Consider the following 26,563-nt stretch of genomic DNA (forward strand, 5'->3'; position numbering starts at 1 on the left):
GCCCCTATCCCAAAAAAGGTTTAAGAAGGAAATAACTTCCACAAATTAACTTTTGACAAGGCACACCTGTTAATTGAAATGCATTCCAGGTGACTACCTTATGAAGCTGGTTAAGAGAATGCCAAGAGTGTGCAAAGCTGTCAAGGCAACGGGTGGCTACTTTGAAGAATCTAAAATATATTTTGATTTGTTTAACACTTGTTTTGATTACTACATGATTCCATATGTGTTATTTCATAGTTTTGATGTCTTCATTATTATTCTACAATGTAGAAAATAGTACAAATGACGAATAACTCTTGAATTAGTAGGTGTTCTAAAACGTTTGACTGGTACTGTGTGCATGAATGTCGGAAGTTTACAAACACTTATGTTGAAAAACTCGTTTTCAAGAGCGAGTGGAGGACAGAGGAGCCTCTTAAAGAAGAAGTTACAGGTCTGTGAGAGCCAGAAATATTGCTTGTTTGTAGGTGACCAAATACTTATTTTCCACCATAATTTGCAAATAAATTCATTAAAAATCCTACAATGTTATTTTCTGGATTTTTTTCCCTCATTTTGTCTGTCATAGTTGAAGTGTACCTATGATGAAAATTACAGGCCTCTCTCATCTTTTTAAGTGGGAGAACTTGCACAATTGGTGGCTGACTAAATACTTTTTTGCCCCACCCTACATACATATATATAATATACATAAATATTTGTTTATATGTGTGTGTGTATATATGTATATGTGTGTGTTTGTATTTCTCCATATTTAAAACGTATATGGGGAGGGGGATTGGAAATAATGCAGACAATTACATTGATGGAAGATCCATCTGCAATATTAAAGACATTTTTCTGCAAATGTATTACTATGGAGATTGCATGGCCGTGTGCTAGATTTTATAGACCTGTCAGCAACAGATGTGGCTGAAATAGCTGAATTCACTAAAATGAAGGTGTCATATTTACATATTCTTTTTAACGAATTTAGCCCGATGTCTTTTTGTGACTTGCCTGGAGAGGCTGTGTGACTGAGGAAGGGTGCATTTTATCTGTTTCTTACTCAGGCCGACCCCAAGGAGCTGATCCGATTGGTCACCCAGCACGTGACGGCCCATTCTGATTGGCCAGCGGACGTGGAGGAGTTGATTGGCCAGCTCCAGGTGTATAACGAGCGTCTGACAGACCTGACGCAGGCCCAGGTGTTGCAGGGGCTGGGACGTGGGGTCGACACAAGACGATTCAGTTCCGACGCACACTACAAGAAACAGACCATTCTGGGTCTGACTGAGTGAGTAGGGAGGGGGAGGTAGTAGAAGTGATTTTTACCAAAATGACCTGGTTTTCCTGAAATCGATGTTTGGTGTGTGTGTTGCAGGACCCTGGATGACAGCGTGTGGAGGATCAGTCTGTCTCTAGCCCAGCGCTACAGCATTCCCCTCTGGGACATCTATATGACTCACCTGGAGTTCCTCTTCACTGACAGCGGGTAAGACACACACACACACACCACACACACACACACCACACACACACACATAGACACACACCACACACCACACACACACCACACCACACACACACACACATAGACACACACACACACACATAGACACACACACACACACCACACACCACACACACACATAGACACACACACACACATAGACACACACACACACATAGACACACACACACACACATAGACACACACACACACACATAGACACACACACACACACATAGACACACACACACACACATAGACACACACACACACATAGACACACACACACACATAGACACACACACACACACATAGACACACACACACACACATAGACACACACACACACACCACACACCACACACACACATAGACACACACACACACATAGACACACACACACACATAGACACACACACACACACATAGACACACACACACACACCACACACACACATAGACACACACACACACATAGACACACACCACACACCACACACACACCACACCACACACACACACATAGACACACACACACACATAGACACACACCACACACCACACACACACCACACCACACACACACACATAGACACACATAGACACACACACACACACCACACACCACACACACACACACCACACACACACACATAGACACACACACACACACACACACACACACCACACACACACCACACCACACACACACACATAGACACACACACACACACACACATACACACACCACACACCACACCACACACACACACATAGACACACACACACACACACACACACACATACACACACCACACACCACACACCCCCTCTTTCTCTCAATGTCAATTTAAGGGTCTTTATTGGGAAACATATGTTAACATTCCCAAAGAAAGTGAAATAGATAATAAACAAAAGTTAAATAAACAATAAAAATGAACAGTAAACATTACACTGACAGACGTTCCTATGGAATAGAGACATTTCAAATGTCATATTATGTCTATATACAGTGTTGTAATGATGTGCAAATAGTTAAAGTACAAAAGGGAAAATAAATAAACATAAATATGGGTTGTATTTACAATGGTGTGTGTTCTTCACTGGTTGCCCTTTTCTCGTGGCAACAGGTCACAAATCTTGCTGCTGTGATGGCACACTGTGGAATTTCACCCAGTAGATATGGGAGTTTATCATTATTGGGTTTGTTTGTGTATCTGTGTAATCTGAGGGAAATATTTGTCTCTAATATGGTCATACATTTGTCAAGAGGTCTTTTTCTCTTTCTTTGGTTGTGGACTACTGATGATGATACTATTTACACTAATGTCTCCTCTCCTCCCCCTCTCCTCCTCCTCCTCAGTCTCTCTACCAAGGACATTGAGGGTCGTGTGGACACCTTGGCTCTATTTGACTGTCTGAAGTCAGAACCTGAGTCTTTCCACAGTCACATGTCTAAATATGTGTTGACCTCCGTGGAAGGGACAGACCTGCCCAGGTACAAACACTCCTTCATTCTTCACTGTCTATCACAGTGGTTCTTAATCCTCTCCTCCGGGACCCGCCCATATTTCACAATTGTCCTACATCATCAGATTGAGGTGAGAATCGTATGTGTATCCAGGGATTGAAATGAAGCTAATTCTTGACATTAGGGATAGCAGTGGCCCGTGGCTAGTTCTTCTCAGACTGAACGAGTATAAAATGTCCCCATCTAGCACCATGACGGTCTACAAGTCCAGCTGGCCAGTGTTCTTAAAGGCATACTTCCTGATTTTGGCAATGAGGCCCTTTTGTCTCTGTCCCCAGAGCCCGATGAACATGGTGAATACCATGTATATGTCTCTGTCCCCAGAATACCATGTATATGTCTCTGTCCCCAGAATACCATGTATATGTCTCTGTCCCTAGAATACCATGTATATGTCTCTGTCCCCAGAATACCATGTATATGTCTCTGTCCCCAGAATACCATGTATATGTCTCTGTCCCCAGAATACCATGTATATGTCTCTGTCCCCAGAATACCATGTATATGTCTCTGTCCCCAGAATACCATGTATATGTCTCTGTCCCCAGAATACCATGTATATGTCTCTGTCCCCAGAATACCATGTATATGTCTCTGTCCCCAGAATACCATGTTTATGTCTCTGTCCCCCCAGAATACCATGTATATGTCTCTGTCCCCAGAATACCATGTATATGTCTCTGTCCCCAGAATACCATGTATATGTCTCTGTCCCCAGAATACCATGTATATGTCTCTGTCCCCAGAATACCATGTATATGTCTCTGTCCCCAGAATACCATGTATATGTCTCTGTCCCCAGAATACCATGTATATGTCTCTGTCCCCAGAATACCATGTATATGTCTCTGTCCCCAGAATACCATGTATATGTCTCTGTCCCCAGAATACCATGTATATGTCTCTGTCCCCAGAATACCATGTTTATGTCTCTGTCCCCAGAATACCATGTATATGTCTCTGTCCCCAGAATACCATGTATATGTCTCTGTCCCCAGAATACCATGTATATGTCTCTGTCCCCAGAATACCATGTATATGTCTCTGTCCCCAGAATACCATGTATATGTCTCTGTCCCCAGAATACCATGTATATGTCTCTGTCCCCAGAATACCATGTATATGTCTCTGTCCCCAGAATACCATGTTTATGTCTCTGTCCCCAGAATACCATGTATATGTCTCTGTCCCCAGAATACCATGTATATGTCTCTGTCCCCAGAATACCATGTATATGTCTCTGTCCCCAGAATACCATGTATATGTCTCTGTCCCCAGAATACCATGTATATGTCTCTGTCCCCAGAATACCATGTATATGTCTCTGTCCCCAGAATACCATGTATATGTCTCTGTCCCCAGAATACCATGTATATGTCTCTGTCCCCAGAATACCATGTATATGTCTCTGTCCCCAGAATACCATGTTTATGTCTCTGTCCCCAGAATACCATGTTTATGTCTCTGTCCCCAGAATACCATGTATATGTCTCTGTCCCCAGAATACCATGTATATGTCTCTGTCCCCAGAATACCATGTATATGTCTCTGTCCCCAGAATACCATGTATATGTCTCTGTCCCCAGAATACCATGTATATGTCTCTGTCCCCAGAATACCATGTATATGTCTCTGTCCCCAGAATACCATGTTTATGTCTCTGTCCCCAGAATACCATGTTTATGTCTCTGTCCCCAGAATACCATGTATATGTCTCTGTCCCCAGAATACCATGTATATGTCTCTGTCCCCAGAATACCATGTATATGTCTCTGTCCCCAGAATACCATGTATATTTCTCTGTCCCCAGAATACCATGTATATGTCTCTGTCCCCAGAATACCATGTATATGTCTCTGTCCCCAGAATACCATGTATATGTCTCTGTCCCCAGAATACCATGTATATGTCTCTGTCCCCAGAATACCATGTATATGTCTCTGTCCCCAGAATACCATGTATATGTCTCTGTCCCCAGAATACCATGTATATGTCTCTGTCCCCAGAATACCATGTATATGTCTCTGTCCCCAGAATACCATGTATATGTCTCTGTCCCCAGAATACCATGTATATGTCTCTGTCCCCAGAATACCATGTATATGTCTCTGTCCCCAGAATACCATGTATATGTCTCTGTCCCCAGAATACCATGTATATGTCTCTGTCCCCAGAATACCATGTATATGTCTCTGTCCCCAGAATACCATGTATATGTCTCTGTCCCCAGAATACCATGTATATGTCTCTGTCCCCAGAATACCATGTATATGTCTCTGTCCCCAGAATACCATGTATATGTCTCTGTCCCCAGAATACCATGTTTATGTCTCTGTCCCCAGAATACCATGTTTATGTCTCTGTCCCCAGAATACCATGTTTATGTCTCTGTCCCCAGAATACCATGTATATGTCACTGTCCCCAGAATACCATTTATATGTCTCTGTCCCCAGAATACCATGTTTATGTCTCTGTCCCCAGAATACCATGTTTATGTCTCTGTCCCCAGAATACCATGTATAAGTCTCTGTCCCCAGAATACCATGTTTATGTCTCTGTCCCCAGAATACCATGTTTATGTCTCTGTCCCCAGAATACCATGTTTATGTCTCTGTCCCCAGAATACCATGTTTATGTCTCTGTCCCCAGAATACCATGTTTATGTCTCTGTCCCCAGAATACCATGTTTATGTCACTGTCCCCAGAATACCATGTATATGTCTCTGTCCCCAGAATACCATGTATATGTCTCTGTCCCCAGAATACCATGTTTATGTCTCTGTCCCCAGAATACCATGTTTATGTCTCTGTCCCCAGAATACCATGTATATGTCTCTGTCCCCAGAATACCATGTATATGTCTCTGTCCCCAGAATACCATGTATATGTCTCTGTCCCCAGAATACCATGTATATGTCTCTGTCCCCAGAATACCATGTATATGTCTCTGTCCCCAGAATACCATGTATATGTCTCTGTCCCCAGAATACCATGTATATGTCTCTGTATCTGCTAGCATGCTATGTTTAATTGACTGGAAGTCTATGGGTATCTGCTAGCATGCTATGTTTAATTGACTGGAAGTCTATGGGTATCTGCTAGCATGCTATGTTTAATTGACTGGAAGTCTATGGGTATCTGCTAGCATGCTATGTTTAATTGACTGGAAGTCTATGGGTATCTGCTAGCATGCTATGTTTAATTGACTGGAAGTCTATGGGTATCTGCTAGCATGCTATGTTTAATTGACTGGAAGTCTATGGGTATCTGCTAGCATGCTATGTTTAATTGACTGGAAGTCTATGGGTATCTGCTAGCATGCTATGATTGTATCCCCATAGACATCCAGTCATTGTGTTAATGCTAGTTAGCTATCGAAATGGTATTGGCAAGTTTTTCCTCATTGCCAAAATCCCAAAGTAACCCTTTTAAAATGACCCTCTTCTCCTCTCCCTGATCATCTTCTCATCTCCCTAATCCTCTTCTCCTCTCCCTGATCCTCTTCTCCTCTCCCTGATCCTCTTCTCCTCTCCCTGATCCTCTTCTCCTCTCCCTGATCCTCTTCTCCTCTCCCTGATCCTCTTCTCCTCTCCCTGATTCACTCTTCTCCTCTCCCTGATTCACTCTTCTCCTCTCCCTGATTCCCTCTTCTCCCTGATTCCATCTTCTCCCTGATTCCATCTTCTCCCTGATTCCATCTTCTCCCTGATTCCATCTTCTCCTCCTCTCCCTGATTCCATCTTCTCCTCCTCTCCCTGATTCCATCTTCTCCTCCTCTCCCTGATTCCCTCTTTTCCTCTCCATGATTCCATCTTCTCCCTAATTCCATCTTCTCCTCCTCTCCCTGATTCCATCTTCTCCTCCTCTCCCTGATTCCATCTTCTCCTCCTCTCCCTGATTCCATCTTCTCCTCCTCTCCCTGATTCCATCTTCTCCTCCTCTCCCTGATTCCATCTTCTCCTCCTCTCCCTGATTCCATCTTCTCCTCCTCTCCCTGATTCCATCTTCTCCTCCTCTCCCTGATTCCATCTTTTCCTCTCCATGATTCCTTATTTTCCTCTCCATGATTCCTTATTTTCCTCTCCCTGATTCCATCTTCTCTTCTCCCTGATTCTCCTCTCCCGGATTCCATCCTCTCCTCTCCCTGATTCCATCCTCTCCTCTCCCATATTCTCCTCCCCCTGATTCTCCTCCCCCTGATTCTCCTCCCCTGATTCTCCTCCCCTGATTCTCCTCTCCTGTCCTTGATTCTCCTCTCCTGTCCCTGATTCTCCTCTCCTGTCCCTGATTCTCCTCTCCCCTCCCTGATTCTCCTCTCCCCTCCCTGATTCTCCTCTCCCCTCCCTGATTCTCCTCTCCCTCCCTGATTCTCCTCTCCTGTCCCTGATTCTCCTCTCCCCTCCCTGATTATCCTCTCCTGTCCCTGATTCTCCTCTCCCCTCCCTGATTATCCTCTCCTGTCCCTGATTCTCCTCTCCCCTCCCTGATTATCCTCTCCTGTCCCTGATTCTCCTCCCCCTGATTCTCTTCTCCTCTCTCCCTGATTCTCCCCTCCCTGATTCTCCTCTCCTCTCCTTTCTAGGCTGTTGTATTACTATACCCTGTTGGAGGAGTGTTGTGGATCGTACTGCTCTTCTGTCATCACCCCTGACACTCACATCAAACTGCTCAAGAAGCTCCGCTCCGTCACTACCGGTAAGGAAACAACCAGGGACGTCACTACCGGTAAGGAAACGGCCAGGGACGTCACTACCGGTAAGGAAACGGCCAGGGACGTCACTACCGGTAAGGAAACGGCCAGGGACGTCACTACCGGTAAGGAAACGGCCAGGGACGTCACTACCGGTAAGGAAACGGCCAGGGACGCACTACCGGTAAGGAAACGGCCAGGGACGTCACTACCGGTAAGGAAACGGCCAGGGGCGTCACTACCGGTAAGGAAACGGCCAGGGGCGCCACTACCGGTAAGGAAACGGCCAGGGACGTCACTACCGTAAGGAAACGGCCAGGGACGCACTACCGGTAAGGAAACTGCCAGGGGCGTCACTACCGGTAAGGAAACGGCCAGGGACGCTCACTACCGGTAAGGAAACAACCGGCCAGGGACGCTACTACCGGTAAGAAACAACCGCCAGGGGCGTCACTACCGGTAAGGAAACAACCGCCAGGGACGTCACTACCGGTAAGGAAACAAACGGCCAGGGACGTCACTACCGGTAAGGAAACAAACGGCCAGGGACGTCACTACCGGTAAGGAAACAAACAACCAGGGACGTCACTACCGGTAAGTAAACAGTCAGGGACGTCACTACTTTAGACCAGGGCTCTATGACACCCTATCCCCTATGCAGGGCACTACTGTAGATCAGGGCTCTATGACACCCTATTCCCTATGCAGGGCACTACTTTAGACCAGGGCTCTATGACACCCTATTCCCTATGCAGGGCACTACTGTAGACCAGGGCTCTATGACACCCTATTCCCTATGCAGGGCACTACTGTAGACCAGGGCTCTGTGATGTGCGTGTGCGTGTGTGTCCCGCGTGTGTGTGTGTGTGTGTGTGTGTGTGTGTGTGTGTCCCGCCCGTGTGTTCTGAACTCGACAGGAAGTTGTCAACAGTATTTGCACGCATCACTTCCTCCCTCCTGTCCCCCGTAACACCAGCCCTTCTACTATCACACCAGTGGAGGCTGGTGACCTGAACAGCACCACAACTGCAGCTATGGCAGTGTGGCAAACGACGTCATTAACGCACTTGATATAAAGCAACATTGTGTTGCTCCGTTTGTGTATTTATCAAAAGGCCTTTGACTCAGTTGACCATGAATTGTTGCTAGCTAGACTCAGAAACATTGGGTCTCAGTGAAGGGGCAGTAAAGGAAGTTTAGGAACTAATCTTTCTGACAGAACACAATGTGTTATATACTGACAATCACAAGTCTAGTTGTCTAGAGATTAATAAAGGTGTCCCCCAGGGTTCCATTTTAGCTCCTGTGTTGTTCTCAATTTGTATTAATGATTTGGGAACTGGGATGCAACCAGCAAAGTTATGTCTATATACAGATGACACAGTCATCTCTTTATGTAATTCCTCCTCTGGTTCAGGCTGTTGAAGAGCTGCAGACTGCTTTTCAGTCACTGCAGACCTCCCTTTATGGTCTCACACTGGTCTTGAATGTAGAAACAACTAAATTCATGACCTTTACCAGAGCTAGAACTCTGCCAGAGAACTTTAGCATTGTCTGGTGGCTTATCCATTGAAAAAGTATCATCCTACACATAACTAGGTATCTGGTTGGATGACAAGTTGTCCTTTAAAGTTCATGTGGATAATCTTGTGACAAGCTTACATTGAAATTGGGTTTTTATTTTCGTAATAAGGCTTGTTTATGGCTAGAAAGAAGCTTGTTCAGGCCACTTTTCTCTCTGTTATTAATTATGATTGTTGTATATGCATGTAGCCTCCTCTGTCTGACAGAGACTCTGTTTATCATGCAGCCTCCTCTGTCTGACAGAGACTGGACTCTGTTTATCACGCAGCCTCCTCTGTCTTACAGAGACTGGACTCTGTTTATCATACAGCCTCCTCTGTCTGACAGAGACTGGACTCTGTTTATCACGCAGCCTCCTCTGTCTGACAGAGACTGGACTCTGTTTATCATACAGCCTCCTCTGTCTGACAGAGACTGGACTCTGTTTATCATACAGCCTCCTCTGTCTTACAGAGACTGGACTCTGTTTATCATGCAGTCTCCTCTGTCTGACAGAGACTGGACTCTGTTTATCATGCAGCCTCCTCTGTCTTACAGAGACTGGACTCTGTTTATCATACAGCCTCCTCTGTCTGACAGAGACTGGACTCTGTTTATCATGCAGCCTCCTCTGTCTTACAGAGACTGGACTCTGTTTATCATGCTGCCTCCTCTGTCTGACAGAGACTGGACTCTGTTTATCATACAGCCTCCTCTGTCTGACAGAGACTGGACTCTGTTTATCATACAGCCTCCTCTGTCTGACAGAGACTGGACTCTGTTTATCATACAGCCTCCTCTGTCTGACAGAGACTGGACTCTGTTTATCATACAGCCTCCTCTGTCTTACAGAGACTGGACTCTGTTTATCATGCAGCCTCCTCTGTCTGACAGAGACTGGACTCTGTTTATCATACAGCCTCCTCTGTCTTACAGAGACTGGACTCTGTTTATCATGCAGCCTCCTCTGTCTTACAGAGACTGGACTCTGTTTATCATGCAGCCTCCTCTGTCTTACAGAGACTCTGTTTATCATGCAGCCTCCTCTGTCTTACAGAGACTCTGTTTATCATGCAGCCTCCTCTGTCTGACAGAGACTGGACTCTGTTTATCATGCAGCCTCCTCTGTCTTACAGAGACTGGACTCTGTTTATCATGCAGCCTCCTCTGTCTTACAGAGACTGGACTCTGTTTATCATGCAGCCTCCTCTGTCTTACAGAGACTGGACTCTGTTTATCATGCAGCCTCCTCTGTCTTACAGAGACTGGACTCTGTTTATCATGCAGCCTCCTCTGTCTTACAGAGACTGGACTCTGTTTATCATGCAGCCTCCTCTGTCTTACAGAGACTGGACTCTGTTTATCATGCAGCCTCCTCTGTCTGACAGAGACTGGACTCTGTTTATCATGCAGCCTCCTCTGTCTGACAGAGACTGGACTCTGTTTATCATGCAGCCTCCTCTGTCTGACAGAGACTGGACTCTGTTTATCATGCAGCCTCCTCTGTCTTACAGAGACTGGACTCTGTTTATCACGCAGCCTCCTCTGTCTAACAGAGACTGGACTCTGTTTATCATGCAGCCTCCTCTGTCTGACAGAGACTGGACTCTGTTTATCATGCAGCCTCCTCTGTCTTACAGAGACTGGACTCTGTTTATCATACAGCCTCCTCTGTCTGACAGAGACTGGACTCTGTTTATCATACAGCCTCCTCTGTCTGACAGAGACTGGACTCTGTTTATCATGCAGCCTCCTCTGTCTGACAGTAACTGGACTCTGTTTATCATACAGCCTCCTCTGTCTTACAGAGACTGGACTCTGTTTATCATGCAGCCTCCTCTGTCTTACAGAGACTGGACTCTGTTTATCATACAACCTCCTCTGTCTTACAGAGACTGGACTCTGTTTATCATACAACCTCCTCTGTCTTACAGAGACTGGACTCTGTTTATCATGCAGCCTCCTCTGTCTTACAGAGACTGGACTCTGTTTATCATGCAGCCTCCTCTGTCTTACAGAGACTGGACTCTGTTTATCATGCAGCCTCCTCTGTCTGACAGAGACTGGACTCTGTTTATCATGCAGCCTCCTCTGTCTGACAGAGACTGGACTCTGTTTATCATGCAGCCTCCTCTGTCTGACAGAGACTGGACTCTGTTTATCATGCAGCCTCCTCTGTCTTACAGAGACTGGACTCTGTTTATCATGCAGCCTCCTCTGTCTGACAGAGACTGGACTCTGTTTATCATGCAGCCTCCTCTGTCTGACAGAGACTGGACTCTGTTTATCATGCAGCCTCCTCTGTCTTACAGAGACTGGACTCTGTTCATCATGCAGCCTCCTCTGTCTGACAGAGACTGGACTCTGTTTATCATGCAGCCTCCTCTGTCTGACAGAGACTGGACTCTGTTTATCATGCAGCCTCCTCTGTCTGACAGAGACTGGACTCTGTTTATCATACAGCCTCCTCTGTCTTACAGAGACTGGACTCTGTTTATCATGCAGCCTCCTCTGTCTGACAGAGACTGGACTCTGTTTATCATGCAGCCTCCTCTGTCTTACAGAGACTGGACTCTGTTTATCATACAGCCTCCTCTGTCTGACAGAGACTGGACTCTGTTTATCATGCAGCCTCCTCTGTCTTACAGAGACTGGACTCTGTTTATCATGCTGCCTCCTCTGTCTTACAGAGACTGGACTCTGTTTATCATGCAGCCTCCTCTGTCTGACAGAGACTGGACTCTGTTTATCATGCAGCCTCCTCTGTCTGACAGAGACTGGACTCTGTTTATCATGCAGCCTCCTCTGTCTGACAGAGACTGGACTCTGTTTATCATGCAGCCTCCTCTGTCTTACAGAGACTGGACTCTGTTTATCATGCAGCCTCCTCTGTCTGACAGAGACTGGACTCTGTTTATCATACAGCCTCCTCTGTCTGACAGAGACTCTGTTTATCATGCAGCCTCCTCTGTCTTACAGAGACTGGACTCTGTTTATCATGCAGCCTCCTCTGTCTGACAGAGACTGGACTCTGTTTATCATGCAGCCTCCTCTGTCTGACAGAGACTGGACTCTGTTTATCATACAGCCTCCTCTGTCTTACAGAGACTCTGTTTATCATGCAGCCTCCTCTGTCTTACAGAGACTGGACTCTGTTTATCATGCTGCCTCCTCTGTCTTACAGAGACTGGACTCTGTTTATCATGCAGCCTCCTCTGTCTGACAGAGACTGGACTCTGTTTATCATGCAGCCTCCTCTGTCTGACAGAGACTGGACTCTGTTTATCATGCAGCCTCCTCTGTCTGACAGAGACTGGACTCTGTTTATCATGCAGCCTCCTCTGTCTGACAGAGACTGGACTCTGTTTATCATACAGCCTCCTCTGTCTTACAGAGACTGGACTCTGTTTATCATGCAGCCTCCTCTGTCTGACAGAGACTGGACTCTGTTTATCATGCAGCCTCCTCTGTCTGACAGAGACTGGACTCTGTTTATCATACAGCCTCCTCTGTCTTACAGAGACTCTGTTTATCATGCAGCCTCCTCTGTCTTACAGAGACTGGACTCTGTTTATCATGCAGCCTCCTCTGTCTGACAGAGACTGGACTCTGTTTATCATGCAGCCTCCTCTGTCTTACAGAGACTGGACTCTGTTTATCATGCAGCCTCCTCTGTCTTACAGAGACTGGACTCTGTTTATCATGCAGCCTCCTCTGTCTTACAGAGACTGGACTCTGTTTATCATGCAGCCTCCTCTGTCTTACAGAGACTGGACTCTGTTTATCATGCAGCCTCCTCTGTCTTACAGAGACTGGACTCTGTTTATCATGCAGCCTCCTCTGTCTTACAGAGACTGGACTCTGTTTATCATGCAGCCTCCTCTGTCTTACAGAGACTGGACTCTGTTTATCATACAGCCTCCTCTGTCTTACAGAGACTGGACTCTGTTTATCATACAGCCTCCTCTGTCTTACAGAGACTGGACTCTGTTTATCATGCAGCCTCCTCTGTCTTACAGAGACTGGACTCTGTTTATCATGCAGCCTCCTCTGTCTTACAGAGACTGGACTCTGTTTATCATACAGCCTCCTCTGTCTGACAGAGACTGGACTCTGTTTATCATGCAGCCTCCTCTGTCTTACAGAGACTGGACTCTGTTTATCATGCAGCCTCCTCTGTCTGACAGAGACTGGACTCTGTTTATCATGCAGCCTCCTCTGTCTGACAGAGACTGGACTCTGTTTATCATGCAGCCTCCTCTGTCTGACAGAGACTGGACTCTGTTTATCATGCAGCCTCCTCTGTCTGACAGAGACTGGACTCTGTTTATCATGCAGCCTCCTCTGTCTGACAGAGACTGGACTCTGTTTATCATGCAGCCTCTGTCTTACAGAGACTGGACTCTGTTTATCATGCAGCCTCCTCTGTCTGACAGAGACTGGACTCTGTTTATCATGCAGCCTCCTCTGTCTGACAGAGACTGGACTCTGTTTATCATGCAGCCTCCTCTGTCTGACAGAGACTGGACTCTGTTTATCATGCAGCCTCCTCTGTCTGACAGAGACTGGACTCTGTTTATCATGCAGCCTCCTCTGTCTGACAGAGACTGGACTCTGTTTATCATGCAGCCTCCTCTGTCTGACAGAGACTGGACTCTGTTTATCATGCAGCCTCCTCTGTCTTACAGAGACTGGACTCTGTTTATCATGCAGCCTCCTCTGTCTGACAGAGACTGGACTCTGTTTATCATGCAGCCTCCTCTGTCTTACAGAGACTGGACTCTGTTTATCACGCAGCCTCCTCTGTCTGACAGAGACTGGACTCTGTTTATCATGCAGCCTCCTCTGTCTGACAGAGACTGGACTCTGTTTATCATGCAGCCTCCTCTGTCTTACAGAGACTGGACTCTGTTTATCATACAGCCTCCTCTGTCTTACAGAGACTGGACTCTGTTTATCATGCAGCCTCCTCTGTCTGACAGAGACTGGACTCTGTTTATCATGCAGCCTCCTCTGTCTGACAGAGACTGGACTCTGTTTATCATGCAGCCTCCTCTGTCTGACAGAGACTGGACTCTGTTTATCATACAGCCTCCTCTGTCTTACAGAGACTGGACTCTGTTTATCATGCAGCCTCCTCTGTCTGACAGAGACTGGACTCTGTTTATCATGCAGCCTCCTCTGTCTTACAGAGACTGGACTCTGTTTATCATACAGCCTCCTCTGTCTGACAGAGACTGGACGCTGTTTATCATGCAGCCTCCTCTGTCTGACAGAGACTGGACTCTGTTTATCACGCAGCCTCCTCTGTTTATCATACAGCCTCCTCTGTTTATCATGCAGCCTCCTCTGTCTGACAGAGACTGGACTCTGTTTATCATGCAGCCTCCTCTGTCTGACAGAGACTGGACTCTGTTTATCACGCAGCCTCCTCTGTTTATCATACAGCCTCCTCTGTTTATCATGCAGCCTCCTCTGTCTGACAGAGACTGGACTCTGTTTATCATGCAGCCTCCTCTGTCTTACAGAGACTGGACTCTGTTTATCATGCAGCCTCCTCTGTCTAACAGAGACTGGACTCTGTTTATCATGCAGCCTCCTCTGTTTATCATGCAGCCTCCTCTGTTTATCATACAGCCTCCTCTGTTTATCATACAGCCTCCTCTGTTTATCATACAGCCTCCTCTGTTTATCATACAGCCTCCTCTGTTTATCATACAGCCTCCTCTGTTTATCATACAGCCTCCTCTGTCTGACAGAGACTGGACTCTGTTTATCATGCAGCCTCCTCTGTTTATCATACAGCCTCCTCTGTTTATCATACAGCCTCCTCTGTCTGACAGAGACTGGACTCTGTTTATCATGCAGCCTCCTCTGTCTGACAGAGACTGGACTCTGTTTATCATGCAGCCTCCTCTGTCTTACAGAGACTGGACTCTGTTTATCATACAGCCTCCTCTGTCTGACAGAGACTGGACTCTGTTTATCATGCAGCCTCCTCTGTCTAACAGAGACTGGACTCTGTTTATCATGCAGCCTCCTCTGTTTATCATGCAGCCTCCTCTGTTTATCATACAGCCTCCTCTGTCTGACAGAGACTGGACTCTGTTTATCATGCAGCCTCCTCTGTCTGACAGAGACTGGACTCTGTTTATCATGTAGCCTCCTCTGTTTATCATACAGCCTCCTCTGTTTATCATACAGCCTCCTCTGTCTGACAGAGACTGGACTCTGTTTATCATGCAGCCTCCTCTGTCTGACAGAGACTGGACTCTGTTTATCATGCAGCCTCCTCTGTCTTACAGAGACTGGACTCTGTTTATCATACAGCCTCCTCTGTCTGACAGAGACTGGACTCTGTTTATCATGCAGCCTCCTCTGTCTAACAGAGACTGGACTCTGTTTATCATGCAGCCTCCTCTGTTTATCATGCAGCCTCCTCTGTTTATCATACAGCCTCCTCTGTCTGACAGAGACTGGACTCTGTTTATCATGCAGCCTCCTCTGTCTGACAGAGACTGGACTCTGTTTATCATGTAGCCTCCTCTGTTTATCATACAGCCTCCTCTGTTTATCATACAGCCTCCTCTGTCTGACAGAGACTGGACTCTGTTTATCATGCAGCCTCCTCTGTCTGACAGAGACTGGACTCTGTTTATCATGTAGCCTCCTCTGTTTATCATACAGCCTCCTCTGTTTATCATACAGCCTCCTCTGTCTGACAGAGACTGGACTCTGTTTATCATGCAGCCTCCTCTGTCTGACAGAGACTGGACTCTGTTTATCATGTAGCCTCCTCTGTTTATCATACAGCCTCCTCTGTTTATCATGTAGCCTCCTCTGTTTATCATACAGCCTCCTCTGTTTATCATGCAGCCTCCTCCGTCTGACAGAGACTGGACTCTGTTTATCATGCAGCCTCCTCTGTTTATCATACAGCCTCCTCTGTTTATCATACAGCCTCCTCTGTCTTACAGAGACTGGACTCTGTTTATCATACAGCCTCCTCTGTCTGACAGAGACTGGACTCTGTTTATCATACAGCCTCCTCTGTCTGACAGAGACTGGACTCTGTTTATCATACAGCCTCCTCTGTCTTACAGAGACTGGACTCTGTTTATCATGCAGCCTCCTCTGTCTTACAGAGACTGGACTCTGTTTATCATGCAGCCTCCTCTGTCTTACAGAGACTGGACTCTGTTTATCATACAGCCTCCTCTGTCTGACAGAGACTGGACTCTGTTTATCATGCAGCCTCCTCTGTCTTAGAGACTGGACCCTGTTTATCATGCAGCCTCCTCTGTCTGACAGAGACTGGACTCTGTTTATCATGCATCCTCCTCCGTCTGACAGAGACTGGACCCTGTTTATCATGCAGCCTCCTCTGTCTGACAGAGACTGGACTCTGTTTACCATGCAGCCTCCTCTGTCTTACAGAGACTGGACTCTGTTTATCATGCAGCCTCCTCTGTCTTACAGAGACTGGACTCTGTTTATCATACATCCTCCTCTGTCTTACAGAGACTCTGTTTATCATGCAACCTCCTCTGTCTAACAGAGACTGGACTCTGTTTATCATGCATCCTCCTCTGTCTTACAGAGACTGGACTCTGTTTATCATGCAGCCTCATCTGTCTTACAGAGACTGGACTCTGTTTATCATGCAGCCTCATCTGTCTTACAGAGACTGGACTCTGTTTATCATGCAGCCTCCTCTGTCTTACAGAGACTGGACTCTGTTTATCATGCAGCCTCCTCTGTCTTACAGAGACTGGACTCTGTTTATCATGCAGCCTCCTCTGTCTTACAGAGACTGGACTCTGTTTATCATGCAGCCTCCTCTGTCTTACAGAGACTGGACTCTGTTTATCATGCAGCCTCCTCTGTCTTACAGAGACTGGACTCTGTTTATCATACAGCCTCCTCTGTCTTACAGAGACTGGACTCTGTTTATCATACAGCCTCCTCTGTCTTACAGAGACTGGACTCTGTTTATCATGCAGCCTCCTCTGTCTTACAGAGACTGGACTCTGTTTATCATGCAGCCTCCTCTGTCTTACAGAGACTGGACTCTGTTTATCATGCAGCCTCCTCTGTCTGACAGAGACTGGACTCTGTTTATCATGCAGCCTCCTCTGTCTGACAGAGACTGGACTCTGTTTATCATGCAGCCTCCTCTGTCTGACAGAGACTGGACTCTGTTTATCATGCAGCCTCCTCTGTCTTACAGAGACTGGACTCTGTTTATCATGCAGCCTCCTCTGTCTGACAGAGACTGGACTCTGTTTATCATGCAGCCTCCTCTGTCTGACAGAGACTGGACTCTGTTTATCATGCAGCCTCCTCTGTCTTACAGAGACTGGACTCTGTTTATCATGCAGCCTCCTCTGTCTGACAGAGACTGGACTCTGTTTATCATGCAGCCTCCTCTGTCTGACAGAGACTGGACTCTGTTTATCATGCAGCCTCCTCTGTCTGACAGAGACTGGACTCTGTTTATCATACAGCCTCCTCTGTCTTACAGAGACTGGACTCTGTTTATCATGCAGCCTCCTCTGTCTGACAGAGACTGGACTCTGTTTATCATGCAGCCTCCTCTGTCTTACAGAGACTGGACTCTGTTTATCATACAGCCTCCTCTGTCTGACAGAGACTGGACTCTGTTTATCATGCAGCCTCCTCTGTCTTACAGAGACTGGACTCTGTTTATCATGCTGCCTCCTCTGTCTTACAGAGACTGGACTCTGTTTATCATGCAGCCTCCTCTGTCTGACAGAGACTGGACTCTGTTTATCATGCAGCCTCCTCTGTCTGACAGAGACTGGACTCTGTTTATCATGCAGCCTCCTCTGTCTGACAGAGACTGGACTCTGTTTATCATGCAGCCTCCTCTGTCTTACAGAGACTGGACTCTGTTTATCATGCAGCCTCCTCTGTCTTACAGAGACTGGACTCTGTTTAACATACATCCTCCTCTGTCTTACAGAGACTCTGTTTATCATGCAGCCTCCTCTGTCTTACAGAGACTAGACTCTGTTTATCATGCATCCTCCTCTGTCTTACAGAGACTGGACTCTGTTTATCACACAGCCTCCTCTGTCTGACAGAGACTAGACTCTGTTTATCATACAGCCTCCTCTGTCTTACAGAGACTGGACTCTGTTTATCATGCAGCCTCCTCTGTCTTACAGAGACTGGACTCTGTTTATCATGCAGCCTCCTCTGTCTTACAGAGACTGGACTCTGTTTATCATGCAGCCTCCTCTGTCTTACAGAGACTGGACTCTGTTTATCATGCAGCCTCCTCTGTCTTACAGAGACTGGACTCTGTTTATCATGCAGCCTCCTCTGTCTTACAGAGACTGGACTCTGTTTATCATGCAGCCTCCTCTGTCTTACAGAGACTGGACTCTGTTTATCATACAGCCTCCTCTGTCTTACAGAGACTGGACTCTGTTTATCATGCAGCCTCCTCTGTCTTACAGAGACTGGACTCTGTTTATCATGCAGCCTCCTCTGTCTTACAGAGACTGGACTCTGTTTATCATGCAGCCTCCTCTGTCTTACAGAGACTGGACTCTGTTTATCATGCAGCCTCCTCTGTCTGACAGAGACTGGACTCTGTTTATCATGCAGCCTCCTCTGTCTGACAGAGACTGGACTCTGTTTATCATGCAGCCTCCTCTGTCTTACAGAGACTGGACTCTGTTTATCATGCAGCCTCCTCTGTCTGACAGAGACTGGACTCTGTTTATCATGCAGCCTCCTCTGTCTGACAGAGACTGGACTCTGTTTATCATGCAGCCTCCTCTGTCTTACAGAGACTGGACTCTGTTTATCATGCAGCCTCCTCTGTCTGACAGAGACTGGACTCTGTTTATCATGCAGCCTCCTCTGTCTGACAGAGACTGGACTCTGTTTATCATGCAGCCTCCTCTGTCTATCATACAGCCTCCTCTGTCTTACAGAGACTGGACTCTGTTTATCATGCAGCCTCCTCTGTGTTACAGAGACTGGACTCTGTTTATCATGCAGCCTCCTCTGTCTGACAGAGACTGGACTCTGTTTATCATGCAGCCTCCTCTGTCTTACAGAGACTGGACTCTGTTTATCATGCAGCCTCCTCTGTCTGACAGAGACTGGACTCTGTTTATCATACAGCCTCCTCTGTCTGACAGAGACTGGACGCTGTTTATCATGCAGCCTCCTCTGTCTGACAGAGACTGGACTCTGTTTATCACGCAGCCTCCTCTGTTTATCATACAGCCTCCTCTGTTTATCATGCAGCCTCCTCTGTCTGACAGAGACTGGACTCTGTTTATCATGCAGCCTCCTCTGTCTGACAGAGACTGGACTCTGTTTATCACGCAGCCTCCTCTGTTTATCATACAGCCTCCTCTGTTTATCATGCAGCCTCCTCTGTCTGACAGAGACTGGACTCTGTTTATCATGCAGCCTCCTCTGTCTAACAGAGACTGGACTCTGTTTATCATGCAGCCTCCTCTGTTTATCATGCAGCCTCCTCTGTTTATCATACAGCCTCCTCTGTTTATCATACAGCCTCCTCTGTTTATCATACAGCCTCCTCTGTTTATCATACAGCCTCCTCTGTTTGACAGAGACTGGACTCTGTTTATCATACAGCCTCCTCTGTCTTACAGAGACTGGACTCTGTTTATCATGCAGCCTCCTCTGTCTGACAGAGACTGGACTCTGTTTATCATGCAGCCTCCTCTGTCTTACAGAGACTGGACTCTGTTTATCATGCAGCCTCCTCTGTCTGACAGAGACTGGACTCTGTTTATCATACAGCCTCCTCTGTCTGACAGAGACTGGACGCTGTTTATCATGCAGCCTCCTCTGTCTGACAGAGACTGGACTCTGTTTATCACGCAGCCTCCTCTGTTTATCATACAGCCTCCTCTGTTTATCATGCAGCCTCCTCTGTCTGACAGAGACTGGACTCTGTTTATCATGCAGCCTCCTCTGTCTGACAGAGACTGGACTCTGTTTATCACGCAGCCTCCTCTGTTTATCATACAGCCTCCTCTGTTTATCATGCAGCCTCCTCTGTCTGACAGAGACTGGACTCTGTTTATCATGCAGCCTCCTCTGTCTAACAGAGACTGGACTCTGTTTATCATGCAGCCTCCTCTGTTTATCATGCAGCCTCCTCTGTTTATCATACAGCCTCCTCTGTTTATCATACAGCCTCCTCTGTTTATCATACAGCCTCCTCTGTTTATCATACAGCCTCCTCTGTTTATCATACAGCCTCCTCTGTTTATCATACAGCCTCCTCTGTCTGACAGAGACTGGACTCTGTTTATCATGCAGCCTCCTCTGTTTATCATACAGCCTCCTCTGTTTATCATACAGCCTCCTCTGTCTGACAGAGACTGGACTCTGTTTATCATGCAGCCTCCTCTGTCTGACAGAGACTGGACTCTGTTTATCATGCAGCCTCCTCTGTCTTACAGAGACTGGACTCTGTTTATCATACAGCCTCCTCTGTCTGACAGAGACTGGACTCTGTTTATCATGCAGCCTCCTCTGTCTAACAGAGACTGGACTCTGTTTATCATGCAGCCTCCTCTGTTTATCATGCAGCCTCCTCTGTTTATCATACAGCCTCCTCTGTCTGACAGAGACTGGACTCTGTTTATCATGCAGCCTCCTCTGTCTGACAGAGACTGGACTCTGTTTATCATGTAGCCTCCTCTGTTTATCATACAGCCTCCTCTGTTTATCATACAGCCTCCTCTGTCTGACAGAGACTGGACTCTGTTTATCATGCAGCCTCCTCTGTCTGACAGAGACTGGACTCTGTTTATCATGTAGCCTCCTCTGTCTGACAGAGACTGGACTCTGTTTATCACGCAGCCTCCTCTGTTTATCATACAGCCTCCTCTGTTTATCATACAGCCTCCTCTGTCTGACAGAGACTGGACTCTGTTTATCATGCAGCCTCCTCTGTCTGACAGAGACTGGACTCTGTTTATCATGTAGCCTCCTCTGTTTATCATACAGCCTCCTCTGTTTATCATGTAGCCTCCTCTGTTTATCATACAGCCTCCTCTGTTTATCATGCAGCCTCCTCCGTCTGACAGAGACTGGACTCTGTTTATCATGCAGCCTCCTCTGTTTATCATACAGCCTCCTCTGTTTATCATGCTGCCTCCTCTGTCTTACAGAGACTGGACTCTGTTTATCATACAGCCTCCTCTGTCTTACAGAGACTGGACTCTGTTTATCATACAGCCTCCTCTGTCTTACAGAGACTGGACTCTGTTTATCATGCAACCTCCACTGTTTATCATGCAGCCTCCTCTGTCTTACAGAGACTGGACTCTGTTTATCATACAGCCTCCTCACCATTGCACCTTGTACCAAGTAGAAGGTTGGACCTCACTTTATATCCGCAGAAAGATACATTTGTATGTGTTCATCTACAAAGGCTTTTTGGCTAAACTCCCTCTTTACCTCTGTGGTCTGGTCTCCTTCACCACCAGCAGGTAAACTCCCTCTTTACCTCTGTGGTCTGGTCTATGTTACCATACCCGGTCTGCTAGGTGGTTGCTATGTTACCATACCCGGTCTGCTAGGTGGTTGCTATGTTACCATACCCGGTCTGCTAGGTGGTTGCTATGTGACCATACCCGGTCTGCTAGGTGGGTGCTATGTTACCATACCCGGTCTGCTAGGTGGGTGCTATGTTACCATACCCGGTCTGCTAGGTGGGTGCTATGTTACCATACCCGGTCTGCTAGGAGGTTGCTATGTTACCATACCCGGTCTGCTAGGTGGTTGCTATGTTACCATACCCGGTCTGCTAGGTGGGTGCTATGGTACCATACCTGGTCTGCTAGGTGGTTGCTATGTTACCATACCCGGTCTGCTAGGTGGTTGCTATGCCTCATCTAGATATGTTAGTGACCCTGAATGGAATAGTCTACAACCCATGCCTCATCTAGATATGTTAGTGACCCTGAATCGATTTAAAATATTGATGGGAGACTCTGTTACAGAGGAGTGTAACACCAGTCTCAATGTCAACAGTGAAGAGGCGACTCTGGGATGCTGGCCTTCTAAGCAGAGTTCCTCTGTCCAGTCTCAATGTCAACAGTGAAGAGGCGACTCCGGGATGCTGGCCTTCTAGGCAGAGTTCCTCTGTCCAGTCTCAACGTCAACAGTGAAGAGCCGACTCCGGGATGCTGGCCTTCTAGGCAGAGTTCCTCTGTCCAGTCTCAACGTCAACAGTGAAGAGGCGACTCCGGGATGCTGGCCTTCTAGGCAGAGTTCCTCTGTCCAGTCTCAATGTCAACAGTGAAGAGGCGACTCCGGGATGCTGGCCTTCTAGGCAGAGTTCCTCTGTCCAGTCTCAACGCCAACAGTGAAGAGCCGACTCCGGGATGCTGGCCTTCTAGGCAGAGTTCCTCTGTCCAGTCTCAACGTCAACAGTGAAGAGGCGACTCCGGGATGCTGGCCTTCTAGGCAGAGTTCCTCTGTCCAGTGTCAACGTCAACAGTGAAGAGGCGACTCCGGGATGCTGGCCTTCTAGGCAGAGTTCCTCTGTCCAGTCTCAACGTCAACAGTGAAGAGGCGACTCCGGGATGCTGGCCTTCTAGGCAGAGTTCCTCTGTCCAGTCTCAACGTCAACAGTGAAGAGGCGACTCAGGGATGCTGGCCTTCTAGGCAGAGTTCCTCTGTCCAGTCTCAACGTCAACAGTGAAGAGGCGACTCCGGGATGCTGACCTTCTAGGCAGAGTTCCTCTGTCCAGTGTCTGTGTTCTTTTGCCCATCTTAATCTTTTCTTTTTATTGGCCAGTCTGAGAGATGGCTCTTTCTTTGCAACTCTGCCTAGAAGGCCATCGCCCCGGAGTCGCCTCTTCACTGTTGACGTTGAGACTGGTGTTTTGTGGGTACTATTTAATGAAGCTGCCAGTTGAGGACTTGTGAGGCGTCTGTTTCTCAAACTAGACACTCTAATGTACTTGTCCTCTTGCTCAGTTGCGCACCGGGGCCTCCCACTCCTCTTTCTATTCTGGTTAGTGCCAGTTTGCGCTGTTCTGTGAAGGGTGTAGTACACAGCGTTGTACCAGATCTTCAGTTTCTTGGCAATTTCTCGCATGGAATAGCTTTCATTTCTCAGAACAAGAATAGACTGACGAGTTTCAGAAGAAAGTTCTTTGTTTCTGGCCATGTTGAACCTGTAATCGAACCCACAAATGCTGATGCTCCAGATACTCAACTAGTCTAAAGAAGGCCAGTATTATTGCTTCTTTAATCAGGACAACAGTTTTCAGCTGTGCTAACATAATTGCAAAATGGTTTTCTAATGATCAGTTGCCTTTTAAAATAATAAACTTGGATTAGCTAACACAACGTGCCATTGGAACACAGGAGTGATGGTTGCTGACAATGGACCTCTGTACGTCTATGTAGATATTCCATTAAAAATCAGCTGTTTCCAGCTACAATAGTCATTTACAACATTAACAATGTCTACACTGTATTTCTGATCAATTTGACGTTATTTTAATGGACAAAAAAATTTGCTTTTCTTTCTCAGTTTCTCAACCTTTTGAGTGGTAGTGTCTATATTTCTACATGTCATTTTAACTGCACGTTAGGTATCTGTTTCCTCTGTTATATCTGTTTCCTCTGTTATATCTGTTTCCCCTGTTATGGTAAAATTATATGTTTCCTCAGGGCTGGACTACCGTAAGATGACCGATGAGGTGTCGGATCCCCTGGCCGCTCTGGAACCCGTTCTAACCAGTCAGAATGTCCTGTCCATCTCCAAACTGGCCAATCGGCTCCCTCGCCCAGGAGGGGGTGTGGTTTCTGCTAGCGCAGTGCACGCAACCTGGCTAAGGAAGCTGTTCTGGAGGGGAGACCCACAGGTATTTATTTATCTACCTGGTGAGGGAAGGTGTTCTGGAGGGGAGACCCAGAACCTTTATTTTAAACTGAGACATATTTTTTAAATGAACCCTGTAATACAACAATTAACACAATGCACATTAACTTCTTGCGTCGAGCAATCCCGTATCCGGGAGGGTAATCATAGCCTCAAGCTCATTAGCATAACGCAACGTTAACTATTCATGAAAATCGCAAATGAAATGAAATAAATATGCTAGCTCTCAAGCTTAGCCTTTTGTTAACAACACTGTCATCTCAGATTTTCAAAATATGCTTTTCAACCATAGCTACACAAGCATTTGTGTAAGAGTATTGATAGCTAGCATAGCATTAAGCCTAGCATTCAGCAGGCAACATTTTCACAAAAACAAGAAAAGCATTCAAATAAAATAATTTACCTTTGAAGAACTTTGGATGTTTTCAATGACGAGACTCTTAGTTAGATAGCAAATGTTCATTTTTTTCCAAAAAGATTATTTGTGTAGACGAAATAGCTCCGTTTTGTTCATCACGTTTGGCTAAGAAAAAAAAACAGAAAATTCAGTCATTACAACGCCAAACTTTTTTCCAAATTAACTCCATAATATTGACAGAAACATGGCAAACGTTGTTTAGAATCAATCCACAAGGTGTTTTTCACACATCTATTCGATGATAAATCATTCGTGGCAGTTGGTTTCTCATCAGAAGCAAACGGAAAAATACTGCAGCTGGAGATTACGCAATAATATATGCATGTCTTTTCGTGACAAAATATCTTGTTTAAAACGGGAACGTTTTTTTTATCCAAAAATTAAGAGCGCCCCCTATATCCAAGAAGTTAAATATGAAATGAAACCAATAAATAATAATAATAAAATCAAACAGTTTCCCAACTAGTCTGGTTACAGTAGATATAGTTATAGTAGTGGTAGTGTCTGGTTATAGTAGTGGTAGTGACTGGTTATAGTAGTGGTAGTGACTGGTTATAGTAGTGGTAGTGACTGGTTATAGTAGTGGTAGTGACTGGTTATAGTAGTGGTAGTGACTGGTTATAGTTACAGTAGTGGTAGTGACTGGTTATAGTTACAGTAGTGGTAGTGTCTGGTTATAGTAGTGGTGGTGACTGGTTATAGTAGTGGTAGTGTCTGGTTATAGTAGTGGTAGTGTCTGGTTATAGTAGTGGTGGTGACTGGTTATAGTAGTGGTAGTGACTGGTTATAGTAGTGGTAGTGTCTGGTTATAGTAGTGGTAGTGTCTGGTTATAGTAGTGGTGGTGACTGGTTATAGTAGTGGTAGTGTCTGGTTATAGTAGTGGTAGTGACTGGTTATAGTATTGGTAGTGACTGGTTATAGTAGTGGTGGTGACTGGTTATAGTAGTGGTAGTGTCTGGTTATAGTAGTGGTAGTGACTGGTTATAGTAGTGGTAGTGTCTGGTTATAGTAGTGGTAGTGACTGGTTATAGTTATAGTAGTGGTAGTGACTGGTTATAATTATAGTAGTGGTACTGACTGGTTATAGTTATAGTAGTGGTAGTGACTGGTTATAGTAGTGGTAGTGACTGGTTATAGTGGTGGTAGTGTCTGGTTATAGTAGTGGTAGTGACTGGTTATAGTAGTGGTAGTGTCTGGTTATAGTAGTGGTAGTGTCTGGTTATAGTAGTGGTAGTGACTGGTTATAGTAGTGGTAGTGACTGGTTATAGTAGTGGTAGTGACTGGTTATAGTAGTGGTAGTGTCTGGTTATAGTAGTGGTAGTGACTGGTTATAGTAGTGGTAGTGACTGGTTATAGTAGTGGTAGTGACTGGTTATAGTAGTGGTAGTGTCTGGTTATAGTAGTGGTAGTGACTGGTTATAGTAGTGGTAGTGACTGGTTATAGTAGTGGTAGTGACTGGTTATAGTAGTGGTAGTGACTGGTTATAGTAGTGGTAGTGACTGGTTATAGTAGTGGTAGTGACTGGTTATAGTAGTGGTAGTGTCTGGTTATAGTAGTGGTAGTGTCTGGTTATAGTAGTGGTAGTGACTGGTTATAGTAGTGGTAGTGACTGGTTATAGTAGTGGTAGTGACTGGTTATAGTAGTGGTAGTGACTGGTTATAGTTATAGTAGTGGTAGTGACTGGTTATAGTTATAGTAGTGGTAGTGACTGGTTATAGTTATAGTAGTGGTAGTGACTGGTTATAGTAGTGGTAGTGACTGGTTATAGTTATAGTAGTGGTAGTGACTGGTTATAGTTATAGTAGTGGTAGTGACTGGTTATAGTAGTGGTAGTGACTGGTTATAGTTATAGTAGTGGTAGTGACTGGTTATAGTTATAGTAGTGGTAGTGACTGGTTATAGTAGTGGTAGTGACTGGTTATAGTTATAGTAGTGGTA

General features: G+C 46.0%; 1 protein-coding gene across 1 annotated transcript in view; it reads left to right on the top strand.

Moving 5' to 3' along the window:
- Positions 1-26,563, top strand: part of LOC112251637 (neuroblastoma-amplified sequence-like) — a 191,821-nt gene that overhangs the window by 158,684 nt on the left and 6,574 nt on the right. Inside the window, 5 exon segments of the mRNA XM_042301124.1 lie at positions 1,056-1,279; positions 1,367-1,477; positions 2,859-2,993; positions 7,610-7,722; positions 23,993-24,186. Coding sequence (XP_042157058.1) covers positions 1,056-1,279; positions 1,367-1,477; positions 2,859-2,993; positions 7,610-7,722; positions 23,993-24,186 — 777 coding nt within the window.

This window comes from Oncorhynchus tshawytscha, linkage group LG18 (assembly GCF_018296145.1).
Source record: "Oncorhynchus tshawytscha isolate Ot180627B linkage group LG18, Otsh_v2.0, whole genome shotgun sequence".
In the NCBI taxonomy this organism is placed as follows: Eukaryota; Metazoa; Chordata; class Actinopteri; order Salmoniformes; family Salmonidae; genus Oncorhynchus; species Oncorhynchus tshawytscha.